Source organism: Excalfactoria chinensis, chromosome 18 (assembly GCF_039878825.1).
Source record: "Excalfactoria chinensis isolate bCotChi1 chromosome 18, bCotChi1.hap2, whole genome shotgun sequence".
Taxonomy (NCBI): Eukaryota; Metazoa; Chordata; class Aves; order Galliformes; family Phasianidae; genus Excalfactoria; species Excalfactoria chinensis.
The window spans coordinates 2,392,865-2,417,789 of NC_092842.1; the positions used below are offsets into that span (position 1 = coordinate 2,392,865).

The 24,925-nt window shown below is 50.8% G+C and overlaps 1 protein-coding gene across 4 annotated transcripts in view; it reads right to left on the reverse strand.

Moving 5' to 3' along the window:
- The window catches only part of ASTN2 (astrotactin 2), a 273,672-nt gene that overhangs the window by 152,434 nt on the left and 96,313 nt on the right, over positions 1 to 24,925 (reverse strand). For 3 of the 4 annotated variants that reach the window (XM_072353115.1, XM_072353114.1, XM_072353117.1), the window contains 3 exons: positions 17,999 to 18,148; positions 12,563 to 12,670; positions 3,242 to 3,388 (listed from right to left, as the gene is read on the reverse strand). In XM_072353115.1, the coding sequence (XP_072209216.1) occupies positions 3,242 to 3,388; positions 12,563 to 12,670; positions 17,999 to 18,148 (405 nt within the window). The remainder of the gene's footprint in view (positions 1 to 3,241; positions 3,389 to 12,562; positions 12,671 to 17,998; positions 18,149 to 24,925) is intronic. The other variant, XM_072353116.1, reaches the window with a different exon arrangement.

The following is a 24,925-nucleotide window of genomic DNA, read 5'->3' on the forward strand; positions in this document are numbered from 1 at the left end:
AGTATCCAGATACAAACATCCACCCACACCATATATAACCCCTTTGCAGGCTGTAAAAACGGGAAGCTTTAATTGATACTATATTTCAAACTGTTGTGCAGCAAGGACATACTCCAGGCTAAGTCCTCTAGGGTATCTTTCTCCATCCCTGCTTTCCCTGCAAGCAGCTCCCACTGCTCTCCCTCTCCATGTTTTGAATGATTACTTACAAGAAAAAAGTCCCCCTGAATGCACAGAGCTGAGTGGCTATCATATTCATGAGGGGTTTTATTGCTCAGATGGAGGGGCTCTCTTTTCTTCTTCCCCATTTTGATGCTGCTAAACGTTCCTCTAAATAATGCTTTGCATTTCCAGATCCTCATAAAAGCCACCATGAGCCTTGCCATCAATTCAGGCCTGCTCTGAAATGGGCACAGTGCCTGCTGCTGGGTGCAGCCAGAGGCTGCCTGAGCTGCTGATATAGGGGGACATGATCCCACAGCCTAGAGCAAGAGGAGGATGCTGCAGGAGGGAGCAAAGGATGGGACACTGGGCAGCATGGTCTAATGACTGGCATCCCTGTCCATAGATAGGGTTTGGAGCTCAATGATCTTTAAGGTCTCCTCCAACCTAAGCCATTCTATGATTCTCTGGATGCTGCAGAAGGGAGCAGATGATGTTCAAGTCATTTTAGGAGAAGAAAAGAAGTGTCCCTGTCCTTGTTGGTTTAATGAAACATCTTGCAGCATGGAAGGCAGGGACAAAGCCAGCACCTTCCTCAGCCCCACACAGAAGTGTGTTGTAAGAGGGGACTGATGGGCACAGATGTGTTTCTGGGAGGCCCCCCAGCCTCCCCCTGCCAGCCATGGCAGCGCAGAGCGTGGCAGCTTGTGCCAGGTCCTCGTGTAGTTGGCTGGCCTGGAAAATGAAGACAGAGCAGCTGTACAAACCAGGCAATAATTGTTCAGAGGAGAGAGGAGAGGGGGGGAGAACCCATCAAATGAACAAAAGGAGGAAAATGAACCAAGAGAGAGAAATAAGGGCAATAGAGACAGGCTGGTTATTAATACTGCCGGTGGTAATCTGTTCTCCTAGCCTTTGCTGCCAGTTGGCTCCTGGTCCCAGTCCTTCCCCCCCTCCTCTTTCCATTAGCGACTCCAACAGGCTCGGGAGCTCCTTTTCCCATTGCTGCTGCTGGTTGCAGGAAGAGCTTCTTTCTTTGGGGGTTGCAGACGTGCTGGGACCACCTCCCTCCCTCCCTCCTCTCTCTTGGCTTTGGATCCTGGCGCACCAGAGCTGGCTCGTGTCTATTTCAAGTTTCCTTCAAAGCTGAGTCTTCATCTGTTAGGAGCAGGATAGCTTTCAGCCTGTCTTTCTTTGGCCTTTCCTGCAGAGGTGCTGGTAGCCTCCTTCTCTGCTGTGAGATTTTCCTTGGCTGCCGGCATCTACTGAAATACTGTCATCAAATGGGAATTAGTGGGCACCCTTCTGTCATGCAGGAACATCTCCAGACAATGCGGTGCCCCGCCTGCTCGCTGAGCCCGCCTCACCATCATGCAAATACAAAGGAGGAGAGCTTAAGGATCCAGGCTGCTTAAGAACATGGCAGAATTATGAGCTGCTACGTGCAGCAGGATTCAGGCTGATCCAAGCTCCCAGCCTCCTTGGGGCCGTGCTCCTTCCAGCTCCACATGGTGATGCCCACGTGCCCAGACCCAACGTCTGGCAACCAGGAGGTATCGAGCTGCTCCCCATCTCTGCAAACACAGCCAGCAGCGTTTTCCTGGGTGCCATTACAATCTCCAAACCGAGCTCAGTGACGCCTTCAAACATTTCACAGTACTTTGCTGCCAGTTTGGTGCTGCCTTGGGATTTGTTGTTATTCAAATAGAAGGGACAACTGGAAGAGCTTTTCCCTTCCCAGGCGAAGGACTCTGCCTTATAAAGGACTCCGGCACTGCAGAAAACGATGGGATTTCAGTGAAACTGATGGCTGCTGCAAAACGCCTTCGCTGCTCCTCGGTGAAGAATCTGACTGTTTCTCATAAAAAATATTTGTCAAGTTTTTTGCAGTTTGTAATTATATTTTACAGTTTCATTACGAAGCTCATTTGAATTCTTCTCCAAACCGTTCTCCCCAGTCCTCCTGCCACTTCCTCTTTAGAAAAGTCATTAAGTCGGAACTGGAGATCATCCCATTTCCCCCCAGTTTTGAGGATATTAATCTGTTTTATTGGTATTTCACTGCCGTTTCCATTCGAGTGTTCTCCATATTTGCATAATTTGCACTGCCACTCCCTCCATGGTGACAAGCACGGGCTCAGCTTTTCATTTCAATTCTAAGCAGCCGCATTACGTTTTATTTCAGTTTTCGAGACCACGGTGCCTTTGCTGGGCCTGCAGTGCCATCCCAAAAGCATCCTTAAAGGCACAGACACACAGACGTGGTGAGGCTCAGGCTGAGCAGAGCTCTGTATTACAGTGCAGTGACTTCCTACACACGCGTACCAACCCCAGGAAGAAACCACCTTTAGTAAGGATGAAACCTGTTTAAAAGAGATTGTGGAACTCCTTTATGTCATGGGATGTTGCTTTAAGCATTGCTCCTTCCACCACCACTGCACCTCTTCAAGTGGTGTCAACTCCCATCTCCAACATATTCATTCCCTGCCCTCCATCCTGACCCCAGTATAGGAATGGGTGCTGAGGGTTTCTAGCATGGAGAAGCTGTACCCACCCGCCCTCAGCACGCCCCGAGCAGCATGGCGAGTACAGGAGCTGAGCAATTGGAACCGACTGAATAATGGCTTTCGTTGACTGGAAGAAAATGAAATTTGCCCTCGTCTTACTGCAAACTTGCACTTGACGCTCGCTGCACATTATAAAGAAAAGGTCAGCGAAACACAACAAATGCAAGGAGCCCAGTCAGAGAAAGCAATAAATAGTGACAGCAGCCCTTGTCTAATTTTTCAAAGCATCTCTGCCTTGGCTCAACCACTAGCAATTCCACTCCGTGCTGCTGCAAGGGGCTGAGATGAGCAGTTCAGCTGCTGCGGGACAGGAGCTTGTCTGTGCTGCTCCCAGGGCTCACCAGCGAGTCCAGGGGAAAACAGGAACACCCACCAGATAGTACAGTGATAACAACAATAAAGGTGCAATGCAGAAGAGGCAAGTTCAGCTCCATGGCGCGGTCCTCTTGCTGAGTGCATACTTAAGGAGGCATTAGGAGGGGTTAAGGAGTTTGGTGCCCGTGGGCTCTCACCATCAGCAATGAAGTGCTCGGGGACGTGAAGAGTCACCTTGACGGTCAGTGGACAAGAGAGCTGCGAGCCGCACACCATGGCCAGGATGCAGGAGCTGACAGCAATCAGGGTCAGGGCTGTCTTGTTGACGGGGCTTTTCATCGAACCTGGAAGGCAGAGAGAGAGAGATGGGAGCCACGGGAGGGACTGCCTCGTGCCTCAGCCCCAAAGCTCCTCAGATTGCTCTGCTTCCCCCACTGGCAGGACCAGAGCCTCCCAACCCCATCCTTCCCATCACATTCTGCTTGTGGTCCTGCAGGACCCCCCAGACAAGCACAGCATTTCTTCTCATGTAGCATCCATGCCTGCAGCTCCTACATAGCATTGATGAGTGTTAATTATTTACACAAACACGTATAAACATTCAGTCATCACACGGGGACTGTGATGAACAACAAAGCAATCTACAGAGCCAGCCACCTTTTACAGGCAGCAGATATTACAAAAGAAGTTCTATTTCGTCAGTCACAGAAGCTTATGGTATCTTCAGAAAAGCAGCTCACTGAAGGGTTTGCTGCAAGTGCCAACTTAATATTTCCCAGCACAAAGAGGAGCCTCTGAATCCAGCACCTGGACCCTGCTGTCCAAGGAGATGCTCTTGCTCTGAGCAGACCAGGAGCACATGAGCCACACTTTGCTGATGGAAGGGACCAGGAGAAATGTTCCCCAGCCAACACTACCCACCCACAGGGACAGCCCCAGCATCCTGGTCCCAGGGAGGGATCAACCCAAGATCTGCTCCCTGCTCTTCTGGCCCCATCGCTGCTCAGGATTCAGGCGTAGACGCGTCTTTATCGTTGGAATCCAATCCAGCTCCCCCTCCTTGCTCCCTGCCCTCACTCTTTCATCAGCAAAGTGAGATTTAAAAAGCATCTGCTTGAAAATTGAACAGGAAATGCATCCAGCGAGTTAGCACTCGCGTCTTTCACCCTATAATTTGATCAAATCTGCTTAGAGACGCTGGTGCCAGAGCAAGGAACTGGCGGAGCCCGGGGCACAGCCTGTGTTTTCCAGGCAAGCAGTGTGCCCCACCAAAGCCTCCCTGCTCCTGGCATTTGCAGGACAAGAGGAGTGGCTGATCGTATCCCTGTGACCAGCAGGAGTAGCAAAAATGATTATTTACAAAGCATCTCTCACTCTCCTTATGCATGCAGCACCTAAACAGCTTTCCCACTATTTCAAAGCTTTATCACCCATCTCCTGTGCCCTTCACCTCTCAACACCCTGTTTTTCCTTCCTGATCTTTATTTGGATCATCAGTATAAATTAGTGCCTCCAACCTCCTCCCCTCCCAGGACATCCCGTGCCTGCCACAAACCCAGCTCTAGGTTGGAGTTATGATACTCATGCAAAAGATAAAAAGAAATAGAAAATAAAGGGAAAAAAGGCTGCTGTAGAGATAATTGGACACAGTCAAGTACACAATAGAACAGAGAACACCGGATTTTACCATTATAAATCACCTTTCAATCCAGGGTCTTAAAGTGCTTTGCAAACATTAAATCACAAATCCCTTATGAGTTAGGGGAGTATTATCCCCTTCTCACAAAGAGCCTGAACCGCAGGTATATGAGGCAGCCTTCAGCACCCTGCTGCAGAGTGGAGCTGGATTAGGGCCCCGGAGCTTCCCATCCCCACCTTCACCCCCATCCCCATGGCTGCTTCTCTCCCCGTGACTAAGAAGAAAGGGGCACAGAAGCCTGAGCCAACCAAAAGCCCTTTCCATCTCCATGAGCATGAGCTTGGCTGCCCAAGGGAAGGGCTGCTGCTACAGTTCTCCTCCAGCTGCCTTCCCAGCTCCTCTGCCCCCCGCCTTATTTCCATCACACCGCTAATTACTGACCCCTAGAACTGCCTGCAGTTGGCTTTCACCAACTGAACCAAGACTACGGGACTTCTGCTCGAGCAGCAATGTGCTTTCCAGCTCAGCTCTTTATTGCTCACAGGCAGTTTGCTGCCAGCTTTAAGCAGCTCCTTCAACAGAGGGAAACTCCTGCTTTCCATCCCACCACTGATGCTCCAGCATAAGCACTCCTGCACCGCGCTCAAACGCCCATCTGGAGGTAACCAGCTGAGCGGCAGCCCTCTAGCAACACAAATGTATTCTTAACAACCCATTGCTAACCAAACAAACCTCAACAGGTTCAGCAGGGCTGTGCGCTCCGGCTCGAGATGTGAAACAAAATGAATAATTCCTCCCTTGTCCTGGGGGTGGGATCCGACGCGGCTCAGCGCTGCAGGAGAAGCTGCGCTCGGGTACCTCCCTCCTCCCACTGTGATCTCTGGGCTTCCAGGAAAGTGTTTAAATTGCAGATTTGCAAACGTACTTCCACTGAACAGGCTGGTATCAGCCGTTAGCTACAGGAGAAGGTGTGGAAGGGAATGCACAACCTCCCCAAGTGGAGGATGGGACTCGGGAGCCCCTGAAACCCGCAGTGCACACAACTGCTGCGCTATGTCTGGGCACAGCTGAGCCCAAGCTTGCTCCCCAGATTCCCAGCAAATCCTTGCTATCCTGAGATGCTCCCTCCTTATTTTTAATTAATCAGCTTTCTGCCGTGCCTTGGGTGGTTTCGGCGGAGCTCAGCCTTGGATTTAGCCTAACTTGTGGGGGGAGAAAGCAATGAGGGCAGCTCCAGGAGCCCAACACTCAGCAGTGCCCGCACCATAGGGGGACGTCCCAGGAGGGTGGGCAGGAGCAATCCCATCCTATCACATGGGGAGAATCGACCTGCCAGGCTGTGCAAAGGAGAGGTAGGAAAGAAAAGGGAGTTGTGCTGGTGCTTGCAATGCACCCCATCCCCTGAACACTGCACACCTCTTGCACGACGAAGATATAATTCAAAGGCACCAGTGTAAGCAGTCTGCAAGCAACCTCTCCAAATGCACCGTGCCTCCTATGAAACACCATTTGCTCCTGCAGTTAATTACTCACTGCTTTATACACTTTCCCTTGCTCATCTAAAGAACAAGGTGGGGGAAAAGTACAGCGAAACTCCAGGCTCGTTTCTGTCTGACAGTGGCAGCACTGCTTAAATCCAAGAAAGGTAAAAAAAAGAGAAAGGTAAGCTCAGACCACGTATGGATTTACAAGCAACACAAACACCCCGTGCTCTCGGTAATACGATGTTTCTAAATCAGGCTCATAAATACATACTTGGGAGATTAGTCTATAAAAAATAAATAAACTTTAATTACCCCACCTTTATCAGCACACAGCCCATAGTGTTCACCACATGTGGGTGTGAAACACCAAGTGCTTCGCAATCTTCTCCGCCCCCCCCCCGTGATAACAGCATAATACAGCATGCTTTGAGGCTACTCGGATATTAAAATGCATTTCTGCCACCTGAGAAAGACAAGGATAGGGGAAGCACAGCAAGCACTGTGACTGCTTAGTAACACACAGCACTGCTGCCAGCACGGGCATGCCAAGCTACGTGCCAGGAGCCACTGCATCCCACTGCCCACTGTGCCCCAGTGTCTGCTGCATCCTGAGTGCCCACTGCACCCCAATGCTCTCTGCACCCCAGTGCCCTCTGCATCCCGAGTGCCCACTGCATCCCAGCACCCACCTCATCCCAGAGCCCATCCTGGCACTACCAGCATCAGCCCACCTGCAGGCAGCCCGAGCACAGAGCTCCATGCAAGGCGTGCCCATGCTGCGCGCTGCTTTTTGCACGTCAGACGAGTTCAGCACTCCTAATGATGCTTCTTTATGTTCCAGCAGAGGCTCATTAATACACTACAACAGCGTTTCCAGGACAGCCTCACACACAGAAACATCTCAAGGTGTTTTACAAGCGGGAGATCATGTTAAATCAAATCAAATACCAATCAAGATTAGCGGCAGTGCTGGCAGGCTGCTCTCAGCATCCAGCACCCCACACTCCATTCCCATCTCCCAGCCCCACATCTCTGCCCCACACTGGGTCCCTCGGGATGCACCACTTCCCCCAACACCCCCCCGCAGGGACCACTCTGCCCCAGTGCCTGCATCCAGCAGGGGATGCACATCACTGCAGTACGATTCCCAACCAGTGTCAGCAGCAGATGGGGGAGAATCAGATGCATCTGAATTTAGAGAGAGTTTCATCTTGCTAAGAACGCGCTGAATCAGATTAATGCTATTAACACTTATGAATTACCCAATGGCAATCAGCCAAGTGCAGGGGGCTGCAAAGAAAAGCATACCAGGGTTTTAGGAACAGGGAAGGCAATGAGGGGAGGTTGAGGCTGGATGGATGGGGCCAGTGAAGTCCTGGGCCCAGGGCTGCACCCCAGCTCCTGCTCACCCCAGCAGTGCTGCAGCTGCTGATGTGCTTCTGGAGTGTTATTGCCCCTGTACTGAATAACTGTGTTTGTTTCGTATTTATGCATTTGCTTCGTGTTTATGCTGCTTCCAGCAGTGCTCCCGCTTCACTCTAAAATGCAGAGCCTGCAGCTTGCAGTGAGATGCCACAAGCACATTTCGGTGCAGAGAAAGAGGAGTAAGGGGGAAGAGGAGGGCAAAAGGGAGCCCTGCAGGCTGGCATGGAGTGGGACAGCAGCAGAGAAAGAAAGAGAAAGGAGAGAGGCGGCCCAGGCTGAGGGTTTGCAGGGTCCCAGAGGGGCTGGGCTCCCCGTATAGGGGAGAATTCTTGCAGCCCCATTTGCTCTCCTGCGCTGCCACTTCTCTCACATTTCTCAGATCATGGACAATTAAAGGCAGTGAAGTCAGCTTTGCTTTCATGTTCTCAGTGCAGAATCAGTTGAGATAAAATCACATTAAAGAAGCAGTTACATGCAGAACGCCAGAGATTGTCTGCACTGGAATTTTCTTTCATGCAAATCAATGGAAACATTTCGCTCAGAATTAAGGTCTCATTTTTGTGCTTTGTTTTAAACTCCAGTCCCAGTTCTACATTATTTGAGTACAAACGCAAATCTGAGCAGGAAGCTTCACTGCAAGAAGGACGGCAAGCAATGCTCAATCCAGCACCATGAAAACGTATTTCCTACCAGAAAAGGGGAAAAATAAAGTAACCATGATCTACTCAATAGCTCATGCCATGTCACAGCCCTTGGAGGATTGCTAACATCAAGCTGAGCTGGGATCACAGTGAACATGGGGGTGATGCTCGGCCAAGCTGGGCTGCTCTAGTGCAAACCACCCCAAACAACCACTTTTCCTTCTATTTCCAAAGGAGACGCACAACACAAATCCCTGCTCTGCAGGAGCTCCCAATGGGTTGGGCCATGGCCGTGTCTCAGTTTCCTTTCCCACGCCGCCCTCCAGCTCTCTCGTTGCTCCGGGAAGGGATAAATCTCAGCACGAGCAGAGTGAGGAGCAGCTCACCGTGTGCCATCCCCCTCCAGCCCATCGGACTACCTGGGGAGCAGAGCCTTGTTACCATGCGGAGGGCGACAGCGCAGCGATTAGTGAAATTTGTTACCCGCGTGCTCGGAACAAAATTAAATTAAAAGCCCTGCTTTGCTGTCAAGATAAGGGCCAAGCTGGGGGAGATAATTTTTCACTCTCAAACACTCAATTACCGGCGGAGGCTGCATCAGATACCATCAAAAATAAATAAATAAAGGGGGAGGCCCGGCGCTGCCTCCGGGAGCGGCTGTAACTGCGTTATCTGCGGCGCAGTCTGCGGAAGTTAAAGCGCCTGCGGCTGCCGTGCACTGCGACCGCTCTAATTGCCGGCCCCTCGCTTTGCAGCTGCTTCCTGCAGTGGGTCTTCTCCCCTCAGCTGCCCCAGCATGGCTTCTGGATGCCACCGAGCAGGGAAGAATGAGGGACTGGGGGGTTTATCTGCTGATGCGAGGCATGTGAGCTCTTTCTGCAAAATAAGCCATCATGCAAAAAGCACCGCGCTCATTAGCTTGCTGGAAAAGTGGCATCCACAGCACAGCTCTGGTAGCTGAGGAGGAGGGGAAGTTGCAGCAGCCTGCAGCTGTGTCCAGTGTGGAGTTGAGCACAGCTCTGTCCCATCCACCTGCAGCTCTAGGAAACCCCCCTCTGCAGGAGCTGGGGCACAGCATAAGGCATGGGACACACTGATAATTCCCTCTTGCTGGTGCAAGCACTGAAACACAACATGCTTGCTTTGTCTCCTTCTGTCTCCTGCTTGATCCCTGAATCACTGCACCAAGGGCTGCAACGGCACAGAGCAGGGATGCAGCACATGGAAGCCAGCAGTATGGTGACACGGTGACACGGTGACACGCTGCCCCACCACCACGGCGCAGCCCCAGCGGGGCCGGCACACACCGAGAGCACTACTCAAATTTCATTCTGCATTTCATTTAGTTCCCCATGAAATAATAAGTGTCTGCCGCCTCTGGAGACAGGAGAGGATCAAAGAGAAGCTTCCTTGTATGTAACAGACTCCGAATACCTAATATTCGCTTATAAAAGGCCTTGTTTTAAACACCAAATACAGAGGCAGATCAAAGCTTGGCTTCTCATTTCTCTAACAGCCCTCAGAAGACTTTGCCAGCCAGCAAGGCACACACATGCGTGCGCACACGCGCCTGACACCAATCCAAGGTGCATAATTGGGCTCTGCTAATTTGTGCTAATTTTCCACAGCGCCGTGTGCTATGGAAACAGTTGGATGCCTTGTTCAGGGAGACCTCACCCAAGGGCAACCCACACCACAGTACACAATACATCCTGCAATGCCTGCATGCCACATCCCTGTATCCTGTAATCCCCGAATCCCACATCCCTGCAGCACCAAGGAGCTCTCCAGGGACAGCAAAGTAGCATCCAGCTGACAGCAATGCACAGGAATTCAGTGGGATGTTTCCTCTTGCACCAGGCTGCAGCTCAAGGCAAAGTGACCCAGGGTGCTCGTCCCCTTGGGAGCTGAGCAGCTCAGTGCTTTGCAGTGGGGATGGAGCAGGAGCTGCGCACCATGCAGGAAGGATTTGTGCACCAGGCTCCATTTCTCTGTTTTGCTTTTTGCTGCTCATCTTTTCCTCTCAAACCCAGCAGCAGGACCTGGCTGAACACAGCCCATGCCACTGGAGAAAGGAAGAACTGAATATGCATTGAGGTCTGATCCCTCCGATGATGGGCAGCTGAGGACGCGGGATAGCATCCCCGCAAGGTGGTGGGTTCTCTTGGAGACTTCAGTGCTGCTGTATGATGGCCTCAGATGGGGCCCTCCATGCATTGCAGCTGCTGAACCTGATGCAACTCTCTGTGCTGGGATGGAGCTGGGGTGCTCCCAGCTTCCCCAGGGCTCAGGGGGGAGTAGAGGAGGGGAGTGAGCTCTCCCCACAGGGATGGAGAGCTCAGGAGGGCACAGAGCTGCTGAGAACAAAGTCACAGTATCCCTAAGGCTGGAAAAGACCTCTGAGATCCCCAAGTCCAACCTCAACCCTTCCCACCATGCCCAACAACCACATCCCTCAGTGCCACATCTCCACAGTTCTGTACCATCTCCAGGAACGGTGACTGCACCACTCCCTGTGCAGCTGTGCCACTGCATCACCACTCTATCAGAGAAGAAACGTTTCCTAATATCCAACCTGAACCTTCCTTAAGGCCATCACCTCTTGTCCTAAAAAAAAAACAGCCTGCAGGGAAAACCCAAAACTGGAGAATCCTAAAGAGCTGGGAATGAGAGAGAGCACCTGTCCCTCTAGTCAGCCTCAGCACTGCTCCTCTGTGCATTCCCATATTGAAAAGCAAATGTCAGTGGCTGCTGCTGCGGAGATACCAAGCAGGACGACAGCTCACACAGCAGCACACTTGCCCTCCTTCAGCATTTACCTATGGGAACGTCCCGCTCATTTACCTTGTCAAGCACACCCCTGGGCCCCATGAAACCCGCAGCTTTTCTTCTGCAGCAGACAAATTAAGCCTACGACCATTTAACCAGCTTGCTTAGGGGCAGCACAAACTCAGAGCCAACCTGCACAGCGCGGAGCAGAAACTTCCCATCACGCCGTCTGGGATCAATGACAGCGTCGGTAATTGAGCTCAAATCTGCAAAATTGAGGAGAGGAGTCACAAGGAATTTCTCTCCTCGGACCCAATAACTATTTGCAGCATCATCAGTGACACACAACCATCGCAGAATCGATAGGGGAACATCACCGTACGAATGAACCATATCTGACCACGCGTCCTTCTCTATTAGAATTATGATCTTGTCCAATTATGGATCTTTCTGAACTTGTAATTATGAGTTCGGTGCTGTGACTTCCCACTAAGCCACTGCTTTCCTTCCACAAGGGAGAGAGAAGTCAATGAAAGGATAATGGAAAATTCCTTTCAAGGACGAAGTGACGGCAAAATTTAGCTAGACAGGAAGGAAAATACAATGGGGACTTTACGCAAGACAATTCCCTTGTTTAGCCATTACCAAACACAAACAAAGCTGCTTTCTGCAGCATCACTCAATCCCTAACACAGCTCTAACAGCCAGCTCTGCCTCTTGAATTCCCTTCTAACTCAGCCATCAAAGTCACTCAGGTGAACAGGGCTGTATTCAAAGGAAAATAAAGCATTCTTCCTGTTTATCTGTTCCCTTCTCCTTGCTATAAAGGAAGCATAAACAAACAGCCCAAACAAACACACCTCAGATGTCTCTGCAATAGCTACAGGGGGTTTCAAGAGACGGATGGAGCACTTGGCCCAATGGGGATGGTGCAGAGGCAGCAGGAAAGCCAGGCTTTATTTGCTTTCCCTTAAAACACATCTTTCCCCCTCGCTTGCACACAGTGATCCCCTTCCCAGCAAAACAAGAGAGAAAACCCAACTTCAGCAACTCTCCCAAAGTACCCATGGGCTCGCACACAGCCCAGCACTGCGCTGTAACTCACGGAACAAAGGACTATGGAACTTTTCCCCCTTGTGCCATTGAATTGCAGCACTATTTCTGCTGTCACCGTGTGCCACACAACCCATTTCTTCCTTATTTTCAAGAACAGGCACCAAGAAACCATTTCACTCTTAATCCAGCTGCATTAGCACTGCAGCATAACTCAACCTTGATTTCTCTCCTGGCTTTTCATCCAAAGCTCCTTTTAAACCCAGTGGGAATTTCCCGTGGTTCTAAAGCACGCAGGAAAAGATGGAATTCCCACATTTCAGCAGGAACACACACAATACATCCATGTGTGCGCACGTTTATTCCAGCATGCAATCAACGAGCTGATTGATCACAGGTGCTGAGGTAATTTCACATTCAAATCAACACATTGCAAGCATTTATCCCAACGCCTCATCACTGAAACAAAAGGAGGTGTGTGTGCTGTGCTGGCTGCTTCTTTCTTACCTTTGCTTCGCCTCCTGCTCCGGTACTGCTCGGTGTAAAAGGTGAGCTGGGTTTCATCATCCGCCTCTGAGCCAGAGTTCCCTTTGGCGCGACCAAAGCCGATGCCACCTGAAGTGACAGAGAAGAAAAGATCAGAGAAGCACACAATGATTGTGTCAGGAGGGACCTCAAAGCACCCCCAGCCCCAACCATTGGGATTATTGCCTCCCACCAGCTCAGGCTGCCCGAGGTCCCATCCATGGCCTTGGGTACCTCCAGGGATGGGGCACCCACAGCTCTGGGCAGCAGTGCTGGGGCCTCACTGCCCTCTTTGGAGCCTTGAGGCCTCCAGAGGTGGCCAAGCACTTTGGCCATTTGTGATTCTGCCAATACCTAATTGCCCTCACGCCAATGGCAGAACGAGCAAACGCTCACTGCTTGCTGCAGTGAGACAATTGCAATGGATATAACAAGGAAAACCTCCACACCCAGGAGCTGCTCCTCCTGGAGACACCCACGCAGTGCAGCAGAGTGAATCTCAGGGGCTCAATGCACAGGAAAAGCAGCAGAAATAAAAGAACAGATCCTGCACTCAGGAGCATTCAGGACCCCCCAGTGCAGGGTTGGCTCCCAAGCACCGAGTTCTACCTGCACCCCACACACAGTGGGGAGATTGGAGTCACAGACACCTCTGTGTGCCACCTCCTTGTGACACAGAGGGACAGACAGATGAGAAGCAGCTCTGGCAGGAGGCCTGCAATCCTAACCAAGTTTCAAGCAAAGAGGCCCCCGGAGGTTGACAGTGGGCCTTTAAACCGCCATTAAAATATTTTACTGTTTTTAAAAACTCCTTTATTCTGAGGCAGCAGCACAGATTCTTGGCAGGGGAACAGAAAACCAAAGCGCTGCCTCCTGCCCTGGGAATTCTCCATCACTGGGATGAGAGGTGGGTGGAAGAGCCTTCGGACCCAGAGCTCCGTGGGATGGGCTGGAGCAGGGGATGTGCTGTACCCAGAGCATCCCCAGCTGCAGCTCCCAGGGCTGGAGCCAGGCAGTGTCCAGGATGGGAGGCACTGAGGAGAAATGGGAATGAAGGGCTCTGAGGTGATTCACGCTGCTTTAAACGCTGCCTGGTGTTTGCTGCTTTACTACCACGTGTGATTTAGGGCCCTTAAGTGTGACCATTAATTACCTGGTGTTACCGAGATATTTCTATTAGGGTCCTAGAAAGCAGCAGGAGGGCATTAATGCAGCACAGAGCTGACAAAAGCACTGATGCCGGTGGCAGTGAGGCTGGGACCCCACTCACAGCTGTGCCTCCAGAACCCTAAGCCTGGGATCTGAGGGTCCCCTCCATCCCACCACACAAGCTGCAAACCGCAGGGCCGGCAACTAGCAGCAGTGCTGGCAGGGCAGCAGGGATGGCTGGAGCAGTGCTGCCTTACTGCATAAAAGTCACAGAGCAAAACCCCATGTTTTTCTGCAGGGCAGAGGGCCAGGTTCAGCTTGGCCCAGCCCCGTGCCAGCCCAAATCCCGGCCACCAGCTGCCCCGTGTTTGCTTGCTGCCCGCGTTGCCGTGATGGATGGTGCTGACATGTTACATTACTCAGGCTGGATGTCTTCGGAGAACTGGTGACAGCAATATTGCATTTTCTGATTACCCAGAACCGTGCGGGATGCCAAAGTACAGGAGGTGGGGACCCAGCGCAGTTCCCCAGCCCATGGTGGAAATGTCTGCTCCAATCCATCAGGGCAGGGATGCTTTTATCCCCCCCCCCCCAAGATGCTGCGGGCACCAGGATTCATCTTGGTGATGGTTTTCCGGGTATAAGGATGGAGGAGACCCCGATTACTGCTCCAATCCCAAAGCAGAATGAGGGGCTGGGTGGAGGTAACATGGCACAGACACAGCCCCCCTGCAGCAGTACTGCAGCAGCAGAGCTGTGCTGGCACAGTGCAACGCCAGCTCCACAGGAGTGCTGCAGCACTGCACTGAAACTTTTAGCAAACGGGAGCTGACAACACGATTACTTTGCAAAACACAAGCAAAAATAATAATAAACCCACCAAACCTACAAGACTTTGCTATGTTATAAGGCGCAGCAAACAACTCCCCAACTCCAGTGCTGATGTTCCCCAGCACCCACAGATGAAGCCAGTCCCAAAGGATGGCAGAAAGGTGCTCACATTGCCCTGCAGCACTTGCCAGACATCTCAATAAGGTGCTAATCCTGTTTGCAGATTGACAAACTCATTAATCCCCTCAAACAGCTGCAGCTCAGACCCACGCTGGGCAGCCTGTGCTGATGCAGTCTTTCAATCCGATGCTCATTTAGATGGGAGCAAGGCAGGGATCCAAGGCAAACACGTCCCACGATCACATAATTAGAGATCCTATCATTAACAGGTGCGTGCATTGCAGCCCAGCTGGGGTTGTGCAAGCCCTGTGATTTGGGGATTTGAGGTGGCCAAGGACATGTGCACAGGTCCCAGGGCTCCAGATGGTCCCATAAAGCCCACCTGGCTGCTCAGGGAGGTGGCAATGTCCCCAAAGCCCCTCTGCTGTGACTGCACACGAAGCCATTGGGTGGGCAAGGGAGGCAGATTCCCTGTAATTTTCCTTTTAGGACTGCTGTAGGGAGTTGCCAAGACCCCAAACCTCACAGCATGGCAACAATTGCTTGGCTGAGATGGGACCACTGCATTCTGCTTCCAGCAGGAGCACCCGGCAGGAGCAGGATGCGATGCTGTGACCTGGTTGAGGTGAATGCCCTGAGTGAGCCACAAAACATGGGATGGGGGCAAAAGAGAGGAGAGCAGCAATGGGACAGCCTGGCCAAGATGCAGTTCTGGGGTCTGTTACTTTCGGTCGATTACGGCACAGTGGTGACATCTAAAATGCATTGAGACACAACCCTCACCTACACTAAATCGTGCCTCAGGTTGAACAGTCCATTAATCACACATTTACTTTAAAAGAGCAAAGCAGCCACAGAACTCCGCCACCAACCTCACTCCACTGCTGCATCTGGGGGTCTTTTTACAAATGCAAAGACGACTTTTACACATTACAGGCAGCCAGGGTGCTTTTAAGCTCCTGCCCCAGGAGAGGGCACCAGACCCCTCTCAGAGCTCACCCACCTCCCCAGGGCCTCCTCCAGCCCTCAGCTCTGAGCACCCAGCCTGGCTGCTGTTCCTGGGGTGGCCCTGGGGACAGCCTGGCCCTGGGGGGCACAGGGACAAGCAGCATGGCAATGGGCACGCAGCACAGTGTGCTCCCATCCAGGCATGTAAAGGGCTCCTGCTGTAGCCCCAGCAATGTGGAGCCCACCATCACCTGCAGCCAGGAGCCACCCTCCCACACCTGCATCCACACCATCCTCTCTCCTTGTATTATTTATAAGGCTTAAAGGCATTCCACTCAATAAAGGCATCTAGGGAGAAAGTTGGTACGAGAAAGGCATTACACTCAAAAAAGTTATGTGGTACTGTAAATGGAGAAGGTTGGTGCTTTTCTTTTTTTTATCTATATAAAAGCACATCTTCTCGGCAAAATATGACCTTTCGCAGAGCTGTTAGAAACACTTAGCGCAGAGTCAGATTTAATGACAAGCAATAGGCAGCAGTTTAAATGCACTTAGTGTGGGGACACGTAGCAAGGAAGAGCTTAGCTGAGATTTGTTTCTGTAGGGCTGAGCTTTGGGGGCTGTTTGTTTTCCGCTGTGGTTTGGTTCGGTCCTGATGCACTCAGGGCCCTTTTGGAGCCTTTCTGCAAAGGAGAAAATCCTTTGGCTGCGAGCAGTTCTTGCAGGGAGAGCCCTCCAGCTGTAGGACTCTGATGAGGTTAAGCATTAATTAAATCGAACTGCAAGGAAATAATTACACACACGCATCCGTCAGGCCAACTTGTCACTACCCAGTAACAAAGTTGGATGCAAACTCCATCAGCAGAACTGTCATGTGGCTGTTAGAGGGAAATAAATGCATCCCAAACGGACAATTTCATTTAGAGGGAGGAAGAAAAAAAAAAAAAAAAAGAACCAAAAACGGATTGCAAAGGATTAATGAGGCGAAGGGTTTGTGTTTGCAATTGGATGTAAAATGCAAACATCGTAAGTTGTGATATCATCATTTAACCTTAATGCTCGGGAGCGCTCCAACCACTCACGGCCGCAGGGACAATTAAATATGGGCTGTAAAACCCACACTCTCAGCCCAGAGCAGTGGCCAGACACGGCCCTCAGGGCAGAGAGGAATAGAAACAGGAGCAAAAGGAGAGGATGGGGCCGTGGGGAGCTCTTTGCTGGAGCTGCCTTGGTTTGCATGCTTTCTTACAGCATGGGTCTCACTCAAACGTGCTCCTGGGAGCCTTCCAGAGGTCCAAAAGACCTCCTTCCTGACCTGGGGCTTTGGGGACCTTCTAGAGGACGTTCAGAAGGCCTTACCTGCACTAAGGACCTTCTGGAGAACATTCAATAACAACTCCTTTTGCTCTGATGATCTTGGAGAACACCAGGAGGACATTCAGAATGCCTCCTCCTGCCTTGGGGCTCTTAAGAACCTTCTGGAGGATGCCCAGAAGACACCTTTCTGCCTGAAGTACATTCAAAAAGCCTCTTACTGCCCTGGAGACCATTTGGAGGACATCCAGAAGACGTCCTCCTACACCCTGCAGCACAAGTGGACACGGGCTTGTAGGGAGGAGCATCATCTCAGTGAGGGGAGATGGAGGAGACATCCCCCATGGATGGGTGCTGGGGCTCCATGCTGGCAGCTGCCTCATGGCTGTGCTCCTGTAGCAGGCATCACATCACACCTCCTCCTGAGTTCAGCTGAAAGGACGAATCCAGCTGTTCTGTTAGTGACCAAAAGCCTCTTTGGCTACACGTGGCTTAAAGTGAAATAAAAATCAAATCTACAACGACATTTGGAGCAGGAAATCGGGGATATTTTAGCAGGCAGTCACTGTGGACCCCAAAGCTTCTCCCCTCAGCCACACTAAAATCCAGCTACACGGATTTGAATAACGACTAGAAAACATACCAAATAATTTAAACCAGTTAAAGAGTCAGAACATTTTCTTCACACTGAGTGAATAATTTATGGACAGGGCTATAAAGAAAAAAAAAAGAGAAAAAAAAAAAAAAAAAAAAAAAAAAAGCCCTCTCCAGGCCTGTATCGCAGCAAAATGCATCCAGAATAAAAGATCACATTTCAGACTCATAAATAAATGAAAAACAAACCCAATAGTAAACAGAAAGCACAGTATTTCCTGCCCAGCTTCCCACAGAGAGCTGGGCAGGCACATCTGCTCACCCCCACACCTCCCCCTAAAAGATGAGCTCCATCTCCATGAGAAGCTCCCTGCTCTGCCATGCCCTCACCCATGGCCAACCCCACAGCCATGGCCAACCCCACAGCCATGGCCACATCCCAGCACTATCCTACTATCCTACCTCGGGGTCGGCTCCGGCGTTTGCGTCTCCCTACAGAAGTGCTGCGCAGGGCTGGTTGGAGCTGCCCGATCTCGATGGGAGTGTTGGTGCGGAAACTCTCCTTGAACTTCTGCATCAGGGACTCCACCGTCTCCTGTGTCACCTCGGGAGCTGCAACGCCAGCAAAGGGAGAGCAGTTAGAAGGGTTTGGAGGAGAAGAGGTGTGAGGAGCAGCTGAAGTGCCTGGGTTTGTTTGGCCAGGGGTACAGGAGACTGCAGCGAGGAACCATGGCATCCTGCAGCCCACCATGGCATCCAACAGCTCATCATGGCACCCTACAGCCCTTTGTGGCATCCTACAGCCCCTCGTGGCACCCTACAGCTCCTCACAGCATCCTACATCTCCTCACAGGGAGCAGAGGGGCAGAGCTGATCTCAGCTCTCTGATGACAGCAACAGAGTTTGAGGAGACAGCATGGAGCTGCATCAGGGGAGGGTCAGGTGAGGGTTGGTTCTGCCCCACCACCCAGTAATGCTAAAAAGAATAACTCCAAACAGAACTGCCCTATGAAACCCGTTGTCCGCCCGCACAGCAGGCAGAAACAATGAATATGTTTGCAAATGGCAAAGATGAAATCTGGGATCAAAAGGTCTGCCCTCCAGAAGGCCACAGAGGTCACCCAGGTTTAACAAATAGCTTGGCCTCTGTCAGCAGCTTGAATAAACTCATTAGTGGAGCGTGACCTCTGCCTCCATCAGGAGAGTCCTGGAGCCTCAGATCAGCTCCCAGAGCTCCCCCTGCCCACAGCACATCTGTGCCCATTTGGGGCCATATGGATTCCCTGTGCAGCACACGCAGAGGTGCATCAGTGCAGAATGGGGAGATGGGCATGCAGGATAGGAAGCTTGAAATGAGGGGACAGAGAAGGCTCTGAAACCAACAAGGAGGGAGAGCCCCCCAACCACACAGTGCCAGCACAAAGTGCCAGCACTCCTCCTCCCCAAGTGCTGAGGATGCAGCTTTGCTCACCAGCTGACAGCTTCCCAGTCCACCTTCCCTCCTGCCTTGGTTCCCAAGGTAAAGGAGATGAATTCATCAGGACAATTGGGATGAATTCGTTGAGCTCACATTTTCATCACCACGTGGGGCGTTTCTGAAGCCAAGCAGAGGTGGTGGTGAGATCCACCCCAGCCTTGGCAGGCCTGCACCACCATCTCCATCTCACCCCATCCTAAAACGCCTTGGCAGCACAAAGCCACCCCCCCACCATGCTCACACAGAGGAAACATGAGGCTCCCAACCTCCTCCAAATCAGCTTCTATCCCCATCAGTGATTTAAGGACACAGCTGAAGGTCACCATACCTTTGTGAAGCACATTACGCCTTCCCATTGCACACCTCCTTCCTGTCCACCCCCATACGCTATTTTGAAAGCCATTTGCTCTCCTTATGGCTCCCCTATCCGTTTGCACATCTCCCACAAAACAATTGGTTGGAATGCTCCGTGCAGAGCAATGCACAAAGCAGCTCCAGAGCAGCACAGCTGAACGCACCGCGATGCTGCGATCGCGACGTTTCCCAGCAGCACATCAAACTCAATTAGGGATTAAACGGAAACGTTTGGACGTAATTAGAAATCGAGGTCGAGGTCTTTTTGCATCTTCATTCATCCTGACTCCTGCATGCGTTTCTGCTGGTCCCGTGGCCGTGTGTGCAATGCAGTCTCATCCCAGAGCTAACCTCACTCCAAAAGCAGCTCTTCCCCTCTCACCAGTGTCTCCACTATTCCCAGTACAGCCCACTTTTGCCATGCACAGAGCGGGGTGCTCTCCTGCAATGCTGACTCTGAAATCCCAATGCACCTTTATGGCCATCACGCGCTGCGTATTAATGCGTCAGATTCCTACAACACTTTAATACTGTCGTAATTACTCCGTGCAAACCAACTCAAGGCTCTGGGCAGCCCAGTCTGGTGGTTGGCAACCCTTCACATAGCAGAGGGTTGAAACTAGATGATCATTGTGTTCCTTCTCAACCCAGGCCATTCTACGATTCCATCATTCTATGAACTCTGAGTTTCCATACTTTAAATGGTTGGGGGTCGACCTTTTTGGAGACTTCTATTCCACAAAGCATTTTGAAATATCAACCTTGCTATTCTTTTTGGGATAGGCATCAATTTCACAACGCAGGAAGTTCTTTGAATGGAGGAAACCCTGCTTTCTCACCAGCTTTACATAACAGGTGTTTGTTGTTTTCCGAAGCATGAAATAAGCAGCAGTGTTTGTTCTAAAACTGGGATGTGGACTGATTTTCAACAGTGCCACCCTCAAGGTACTGAGCTCCAGGAAGCAGAGAGCTTTACAAGCATAAAATTGGGTAATTATGCCATAGCCTGTGTGATGAAGGTGGGAGATTTGTACAACCGTTCTACCCTGATTGGGAAGAAAACACAGCCAGATAGCACAGAGTTTTATTTCAGGGGACCGAGCAGCTCCTGCGATGCACCCATCTCCTCTAATATACATTAACATACACTAATAGATCATTATATCCACTAATAAATCTCTCGCTATAAAAATAGATTTTTTATACGTAAAAAAAAACCAACAAAAAAAAACCAGAAAAAACCCTAATTGTAATTGCAAATTAGAGGGGGAAGGAGGCAGAAGAAGAGATAAAACTTCCTCCGAGATGTCTCCTTTGAAGGAAACCGAACAAATGTACTTTCCTCCTTCATATATTCATGAGCTGATGCTTCCCTACCCCACTCCCTACCACCCTCATCTCCGGGCTCTGAGCCAGCACTGTCCTTATCTGGTACGAGGCAGGAAGGAGTCCTGATACGATCACAAGTTTTCAGTAGTTCAGCAAATCTGGAGAAAAGTCTCTATATGAGTTGTTAATGCAGCCTGGGGGGGGGGGATGTGTGGTGATGGGAGCAGAGCTGCCCATCATGGTCCCGCAGTGGGCACAAGGCAGCACCCACAGCCCTTTGGCTTTGGAACAAGCTTTACCTCCTGTGAAAGCTGTGACCTCTACACATGTCTGGAGGTTCATCTCAGTGCTCCTTTTCCTTTGGAAAAGCCAAAACTGGAGGAGCCTGTGATGCACAGGGGAGAGACTGACTTTAAAAACACCCTGATGGTAAGAAAAAACACAGCCCCTCCCCAGCACCCAATGCCCCGACCCTCCTCATCCTCTCTCCAGTCACGGCGCTCAATCACTTGCCAGCTAATTGCCTCCACTCATGTGTGCAAACTAACCGTTTACTGGAAAATGCCACGGAATGTTAATTTCATTTGGAATCGGGTAATTGCAAAGAGCTCCCTTTTTTTTTATTATTATTATTATATGAAATGAATAAGCGTGGTATTAATAGCATCACTTCCAGCTCTGACCACAACCAGCAGCCCCATCGACAGAGGCTGCGAGTTATTTGTCACCCCTTGCTTTCCCTGCATTTCTTCTTGCTGCCTTTCCCTTCCCCTCGTCACGCTCCTGACTTCCCATTTTGGTAATTAAGATAATGCAGTATAATTATAAACACATTGTGAAAGATCAAAGCTCGTGTGCCACGGTCCAACAGCCCCAGCTCTGTCTTCTATAGAACCACCATCTCAGCCTATCCCTGACCTCCCCAAGGGCTGCTTTTCCATAGGAAATCCTCAGCTCTTCCTATGGGGCAAAGACTTTTTGAGCACAGCCCTCCCCTGCCACTAACACAGCGTTCATCCCCTTGGCCCATTTCTCCTCCTGATGGAACCACAGCGAAGAAAAACCCTTAGCAAAAACGATGCTGCCCCTCCAAACCTGCTCCAGCTCTCTCTGCCCCAGCACTCAGAAGATCCAGGCCACCAGGTGCTCTCCTTCCCACATCTCCAGCCTAATAAAGCCTTTCACTTACCTATTTTATGAGACACCATAACTTCTTAGCTTATGCAGCGAGCAGAGAGAGGAACAGGAAGATGGGCAGACCCTCAGCAGCAGCTAATACTCCTCAAGTTATAAAATAATTGAAAAGTTAAATAAAAACACTCTGGAGGAAGCTTCCCCATTTGGTGCTAATGGATACACGAAGCAGCCCAGGTTAATGTTGCATGGCAGGAGGGAGAGCTGACAGTGCTGAGCACACAGCACTGAACTCCAGCAGCCCTCCTTCCTCCCTCCCTCCAGCTCCCTAAATTGATGCAAAACCAAGGGCAAGATGAAGCTCATCCCCAGCTGCCCAAGGAAGACACTAGCTCAGCTCCAAGGCAGGAGGCAGGGGAATGCTGGGGATCTCAGGCCATGGGCAGCAGGCATGGGTGGGATATATGGCATGGCCATGGAAAATATGGCCCACTCCAAACTCAGCAGCTGAGGGCAAGTTGTTCCACGCCAGCACCATGTTACAGATGGAAGGACAGCGCTGGGGACAGATCCCAACTCCCAGCAATGCAGACACAGCACACCATGGGGCAGACCCAGCACAGAAAGCCCTAGAAGGGAGGATGTTCAGGTCTCAAAGCCAACAAAAAGCCACCACATTACTTCTTATGTTTTGCATCAGGCAAGGCAAAAAACAATCTTCTTGAAAGTTATCCTGGTCAACAACTGGCCTACAACCCAGCTACGCCTTTAATAATGCAGCATGTTATCAAACATTCATAGTTATGCATAAAGTGATGAACCACGCAAGCCTGGCATTTATAGAAATATAGTTCCTGATGGCTTGTTTTCCTTGGACAGCCAGAACTTCACAGCTCTTCTTCTGCACGCTGGTGATTTTGCCTGGATGAAAAGCACTTTGGACACCTGGGGAATTCAGGGCTCCTGCACACAAAGCTGTCACAACATCTCCAGCAGCACTGAGGGGCTGAGACAGCCCCATAAAACCAACATAAACCTCAAGCTGAAGAGCTGGGAGACCACAAGCCAGCAGAGGGGATCCCGAAGGGCCCTTCCCTTTGCACTTGGTGGCTGTGGGTATGGGATGTCACAACGCTGTGATACAGATGTCACGAAGCCACCGTCCCTCTGGGATGCTCAGCAAAGTGTTGGAATATTAAAACACCCCTTTTCCTCTTCCGTTCCCCACAGTGCCATCAAGAAGCTGATTTTCCATCTGCTTCTTCCCTCCTCTGTCTCATAAAATCAGCCAGCGGGATAAAGCGACAGCAAAGGGAGGGGTGGAAAAACAACACTGTGTGAGGAAACTCATCCTGGGAGCCTTCTATCATAGGGCTGTCCCATCCCTGAGCACACAGGCACACAGCAGGCACGGAACACAGCTATCCCTGGGGTGAGCCGTGATGGGAAGAACCCATCTCTGAGGCTGATCCATTTCCTACCCTGTTGCGTCTCATATATTCTGAGTTTCTCAGGACTAGAATTTGCAGTGGGGTTTTTTTTTTGCAGCCAGGAATGAGCAGAGTGCAGGAAACCCTCTGTGTCATGGCCACGCAGCCTGCGTGAATATGTATTTGTCAAAGGTCTCTGTCAATTACACAAGGAGCTGGCGGGGATTAGATCTGGGAAAAGCTGATCGAATACAGAGAGGGTCACGATCCCATTAGGTCACTGAAAAGAAGGCTGAGCCACAGGACGCATCAGATGCCAGCCTGATGTACTGTCCCATTTTGTTCCCAGCTCCAGCTAATGATAAGCCATCATTTTATTCACTGAAGGCTCAGGAAGCCTCTGGTAGTGCCATGACTAGCAGAGTCCTACAGCTGCTTTGCCTGGTAGACCAAAGTCTCCTCTCCATGGCCCATCACTGGCTTCCCTCCCCATGGAACCCAAGGAACCCAGCTCAGCCCCACAGCCATGTTTACTGGGCTCTATCCATGTTCATTCACTGCCATTCACCGCAGAGAGCTTCATCCACATGGGGCTTTGGACACGTGAGTTTGGACACATGCTATCCATGAGGCACAAACCCCAAGGAGATTTCCTAATTCACAGAATCATAGAATGCCTTGGATTGGAAAAGACCTCAAAGATCACTCGGTTCCATTCTCAAATTGCCACAGACAACCCCAAAACTGCAGGGAGACCTCACAGCTCCCTTTCCATGCCAGCACACAGGCCTCCTTTCAGCTCATTAGAGCTGCCTATTGCCTTCTCTCTCTCTCTCCCTCTCATTTTAATACGTTAATAAAAAAAAAAACTACTTTTCCTCTTCCTAAACTGCCTTAGATTTTTCTTCTGTCTAAATTCATCAGGGCTCTGTGCAATGTCACGAGGTCACTTTGTGCTCCTACTGCAATTCTAATGCTGTCCGTCTCCCATTTCCCAGGCAGTTGGGGGAATTTTTCTTCCTCTTTTTCTTCTTTATTTTTTCCTTTCTCCCCCAAATCAAAACTGATTTTGCATAACAGCAATAATGTTAATGTCCCCGCTCAGCGCATCCAGATTACAGGCTGCAGCTGGGGAGAAATAAACATCTCATCTTTGCCCTGCTGTTTATCAACCCGCTGCAGAGCCTGGTATCAGGTCAGAACCTGTAATTTCATTAACTTTATCACTGCTACACGCTTGTTGCTAGATGTCATTATTCAGCACACTGCTCCCGTGTTTGTTTGCACCGCGCCAGCTGCAGCGCATCGCCTGAGCGGGCAGGGGGACATTTGGTGCTGCGTGTTTGCACCGGGTGCAGCCACGCTTGGCACAGCAGATATCTGTGCTGCAGATCCACTGGGTGCTCTCCCCCCCTATTCTGCAGGGCTGTAACAACACGGAGTTGTCCATCCAACTGAGAGCACAGCATTCCACTGCATGGCAAGGGCAACTGAGCCCACAGCTCACAGCATGCAGGAATCCCAATGGATGGAAAGCACCAGCACCTGCAAATCAATCACTGCCCAGCACGTGGGAGAAGTGAGCGGCACAGGCAGGTGAGGGTGAGCCAAAGCACTCCATCTTCATTGCATTTGCCATCCCTGGTAATTAATGTTGGGAACTGA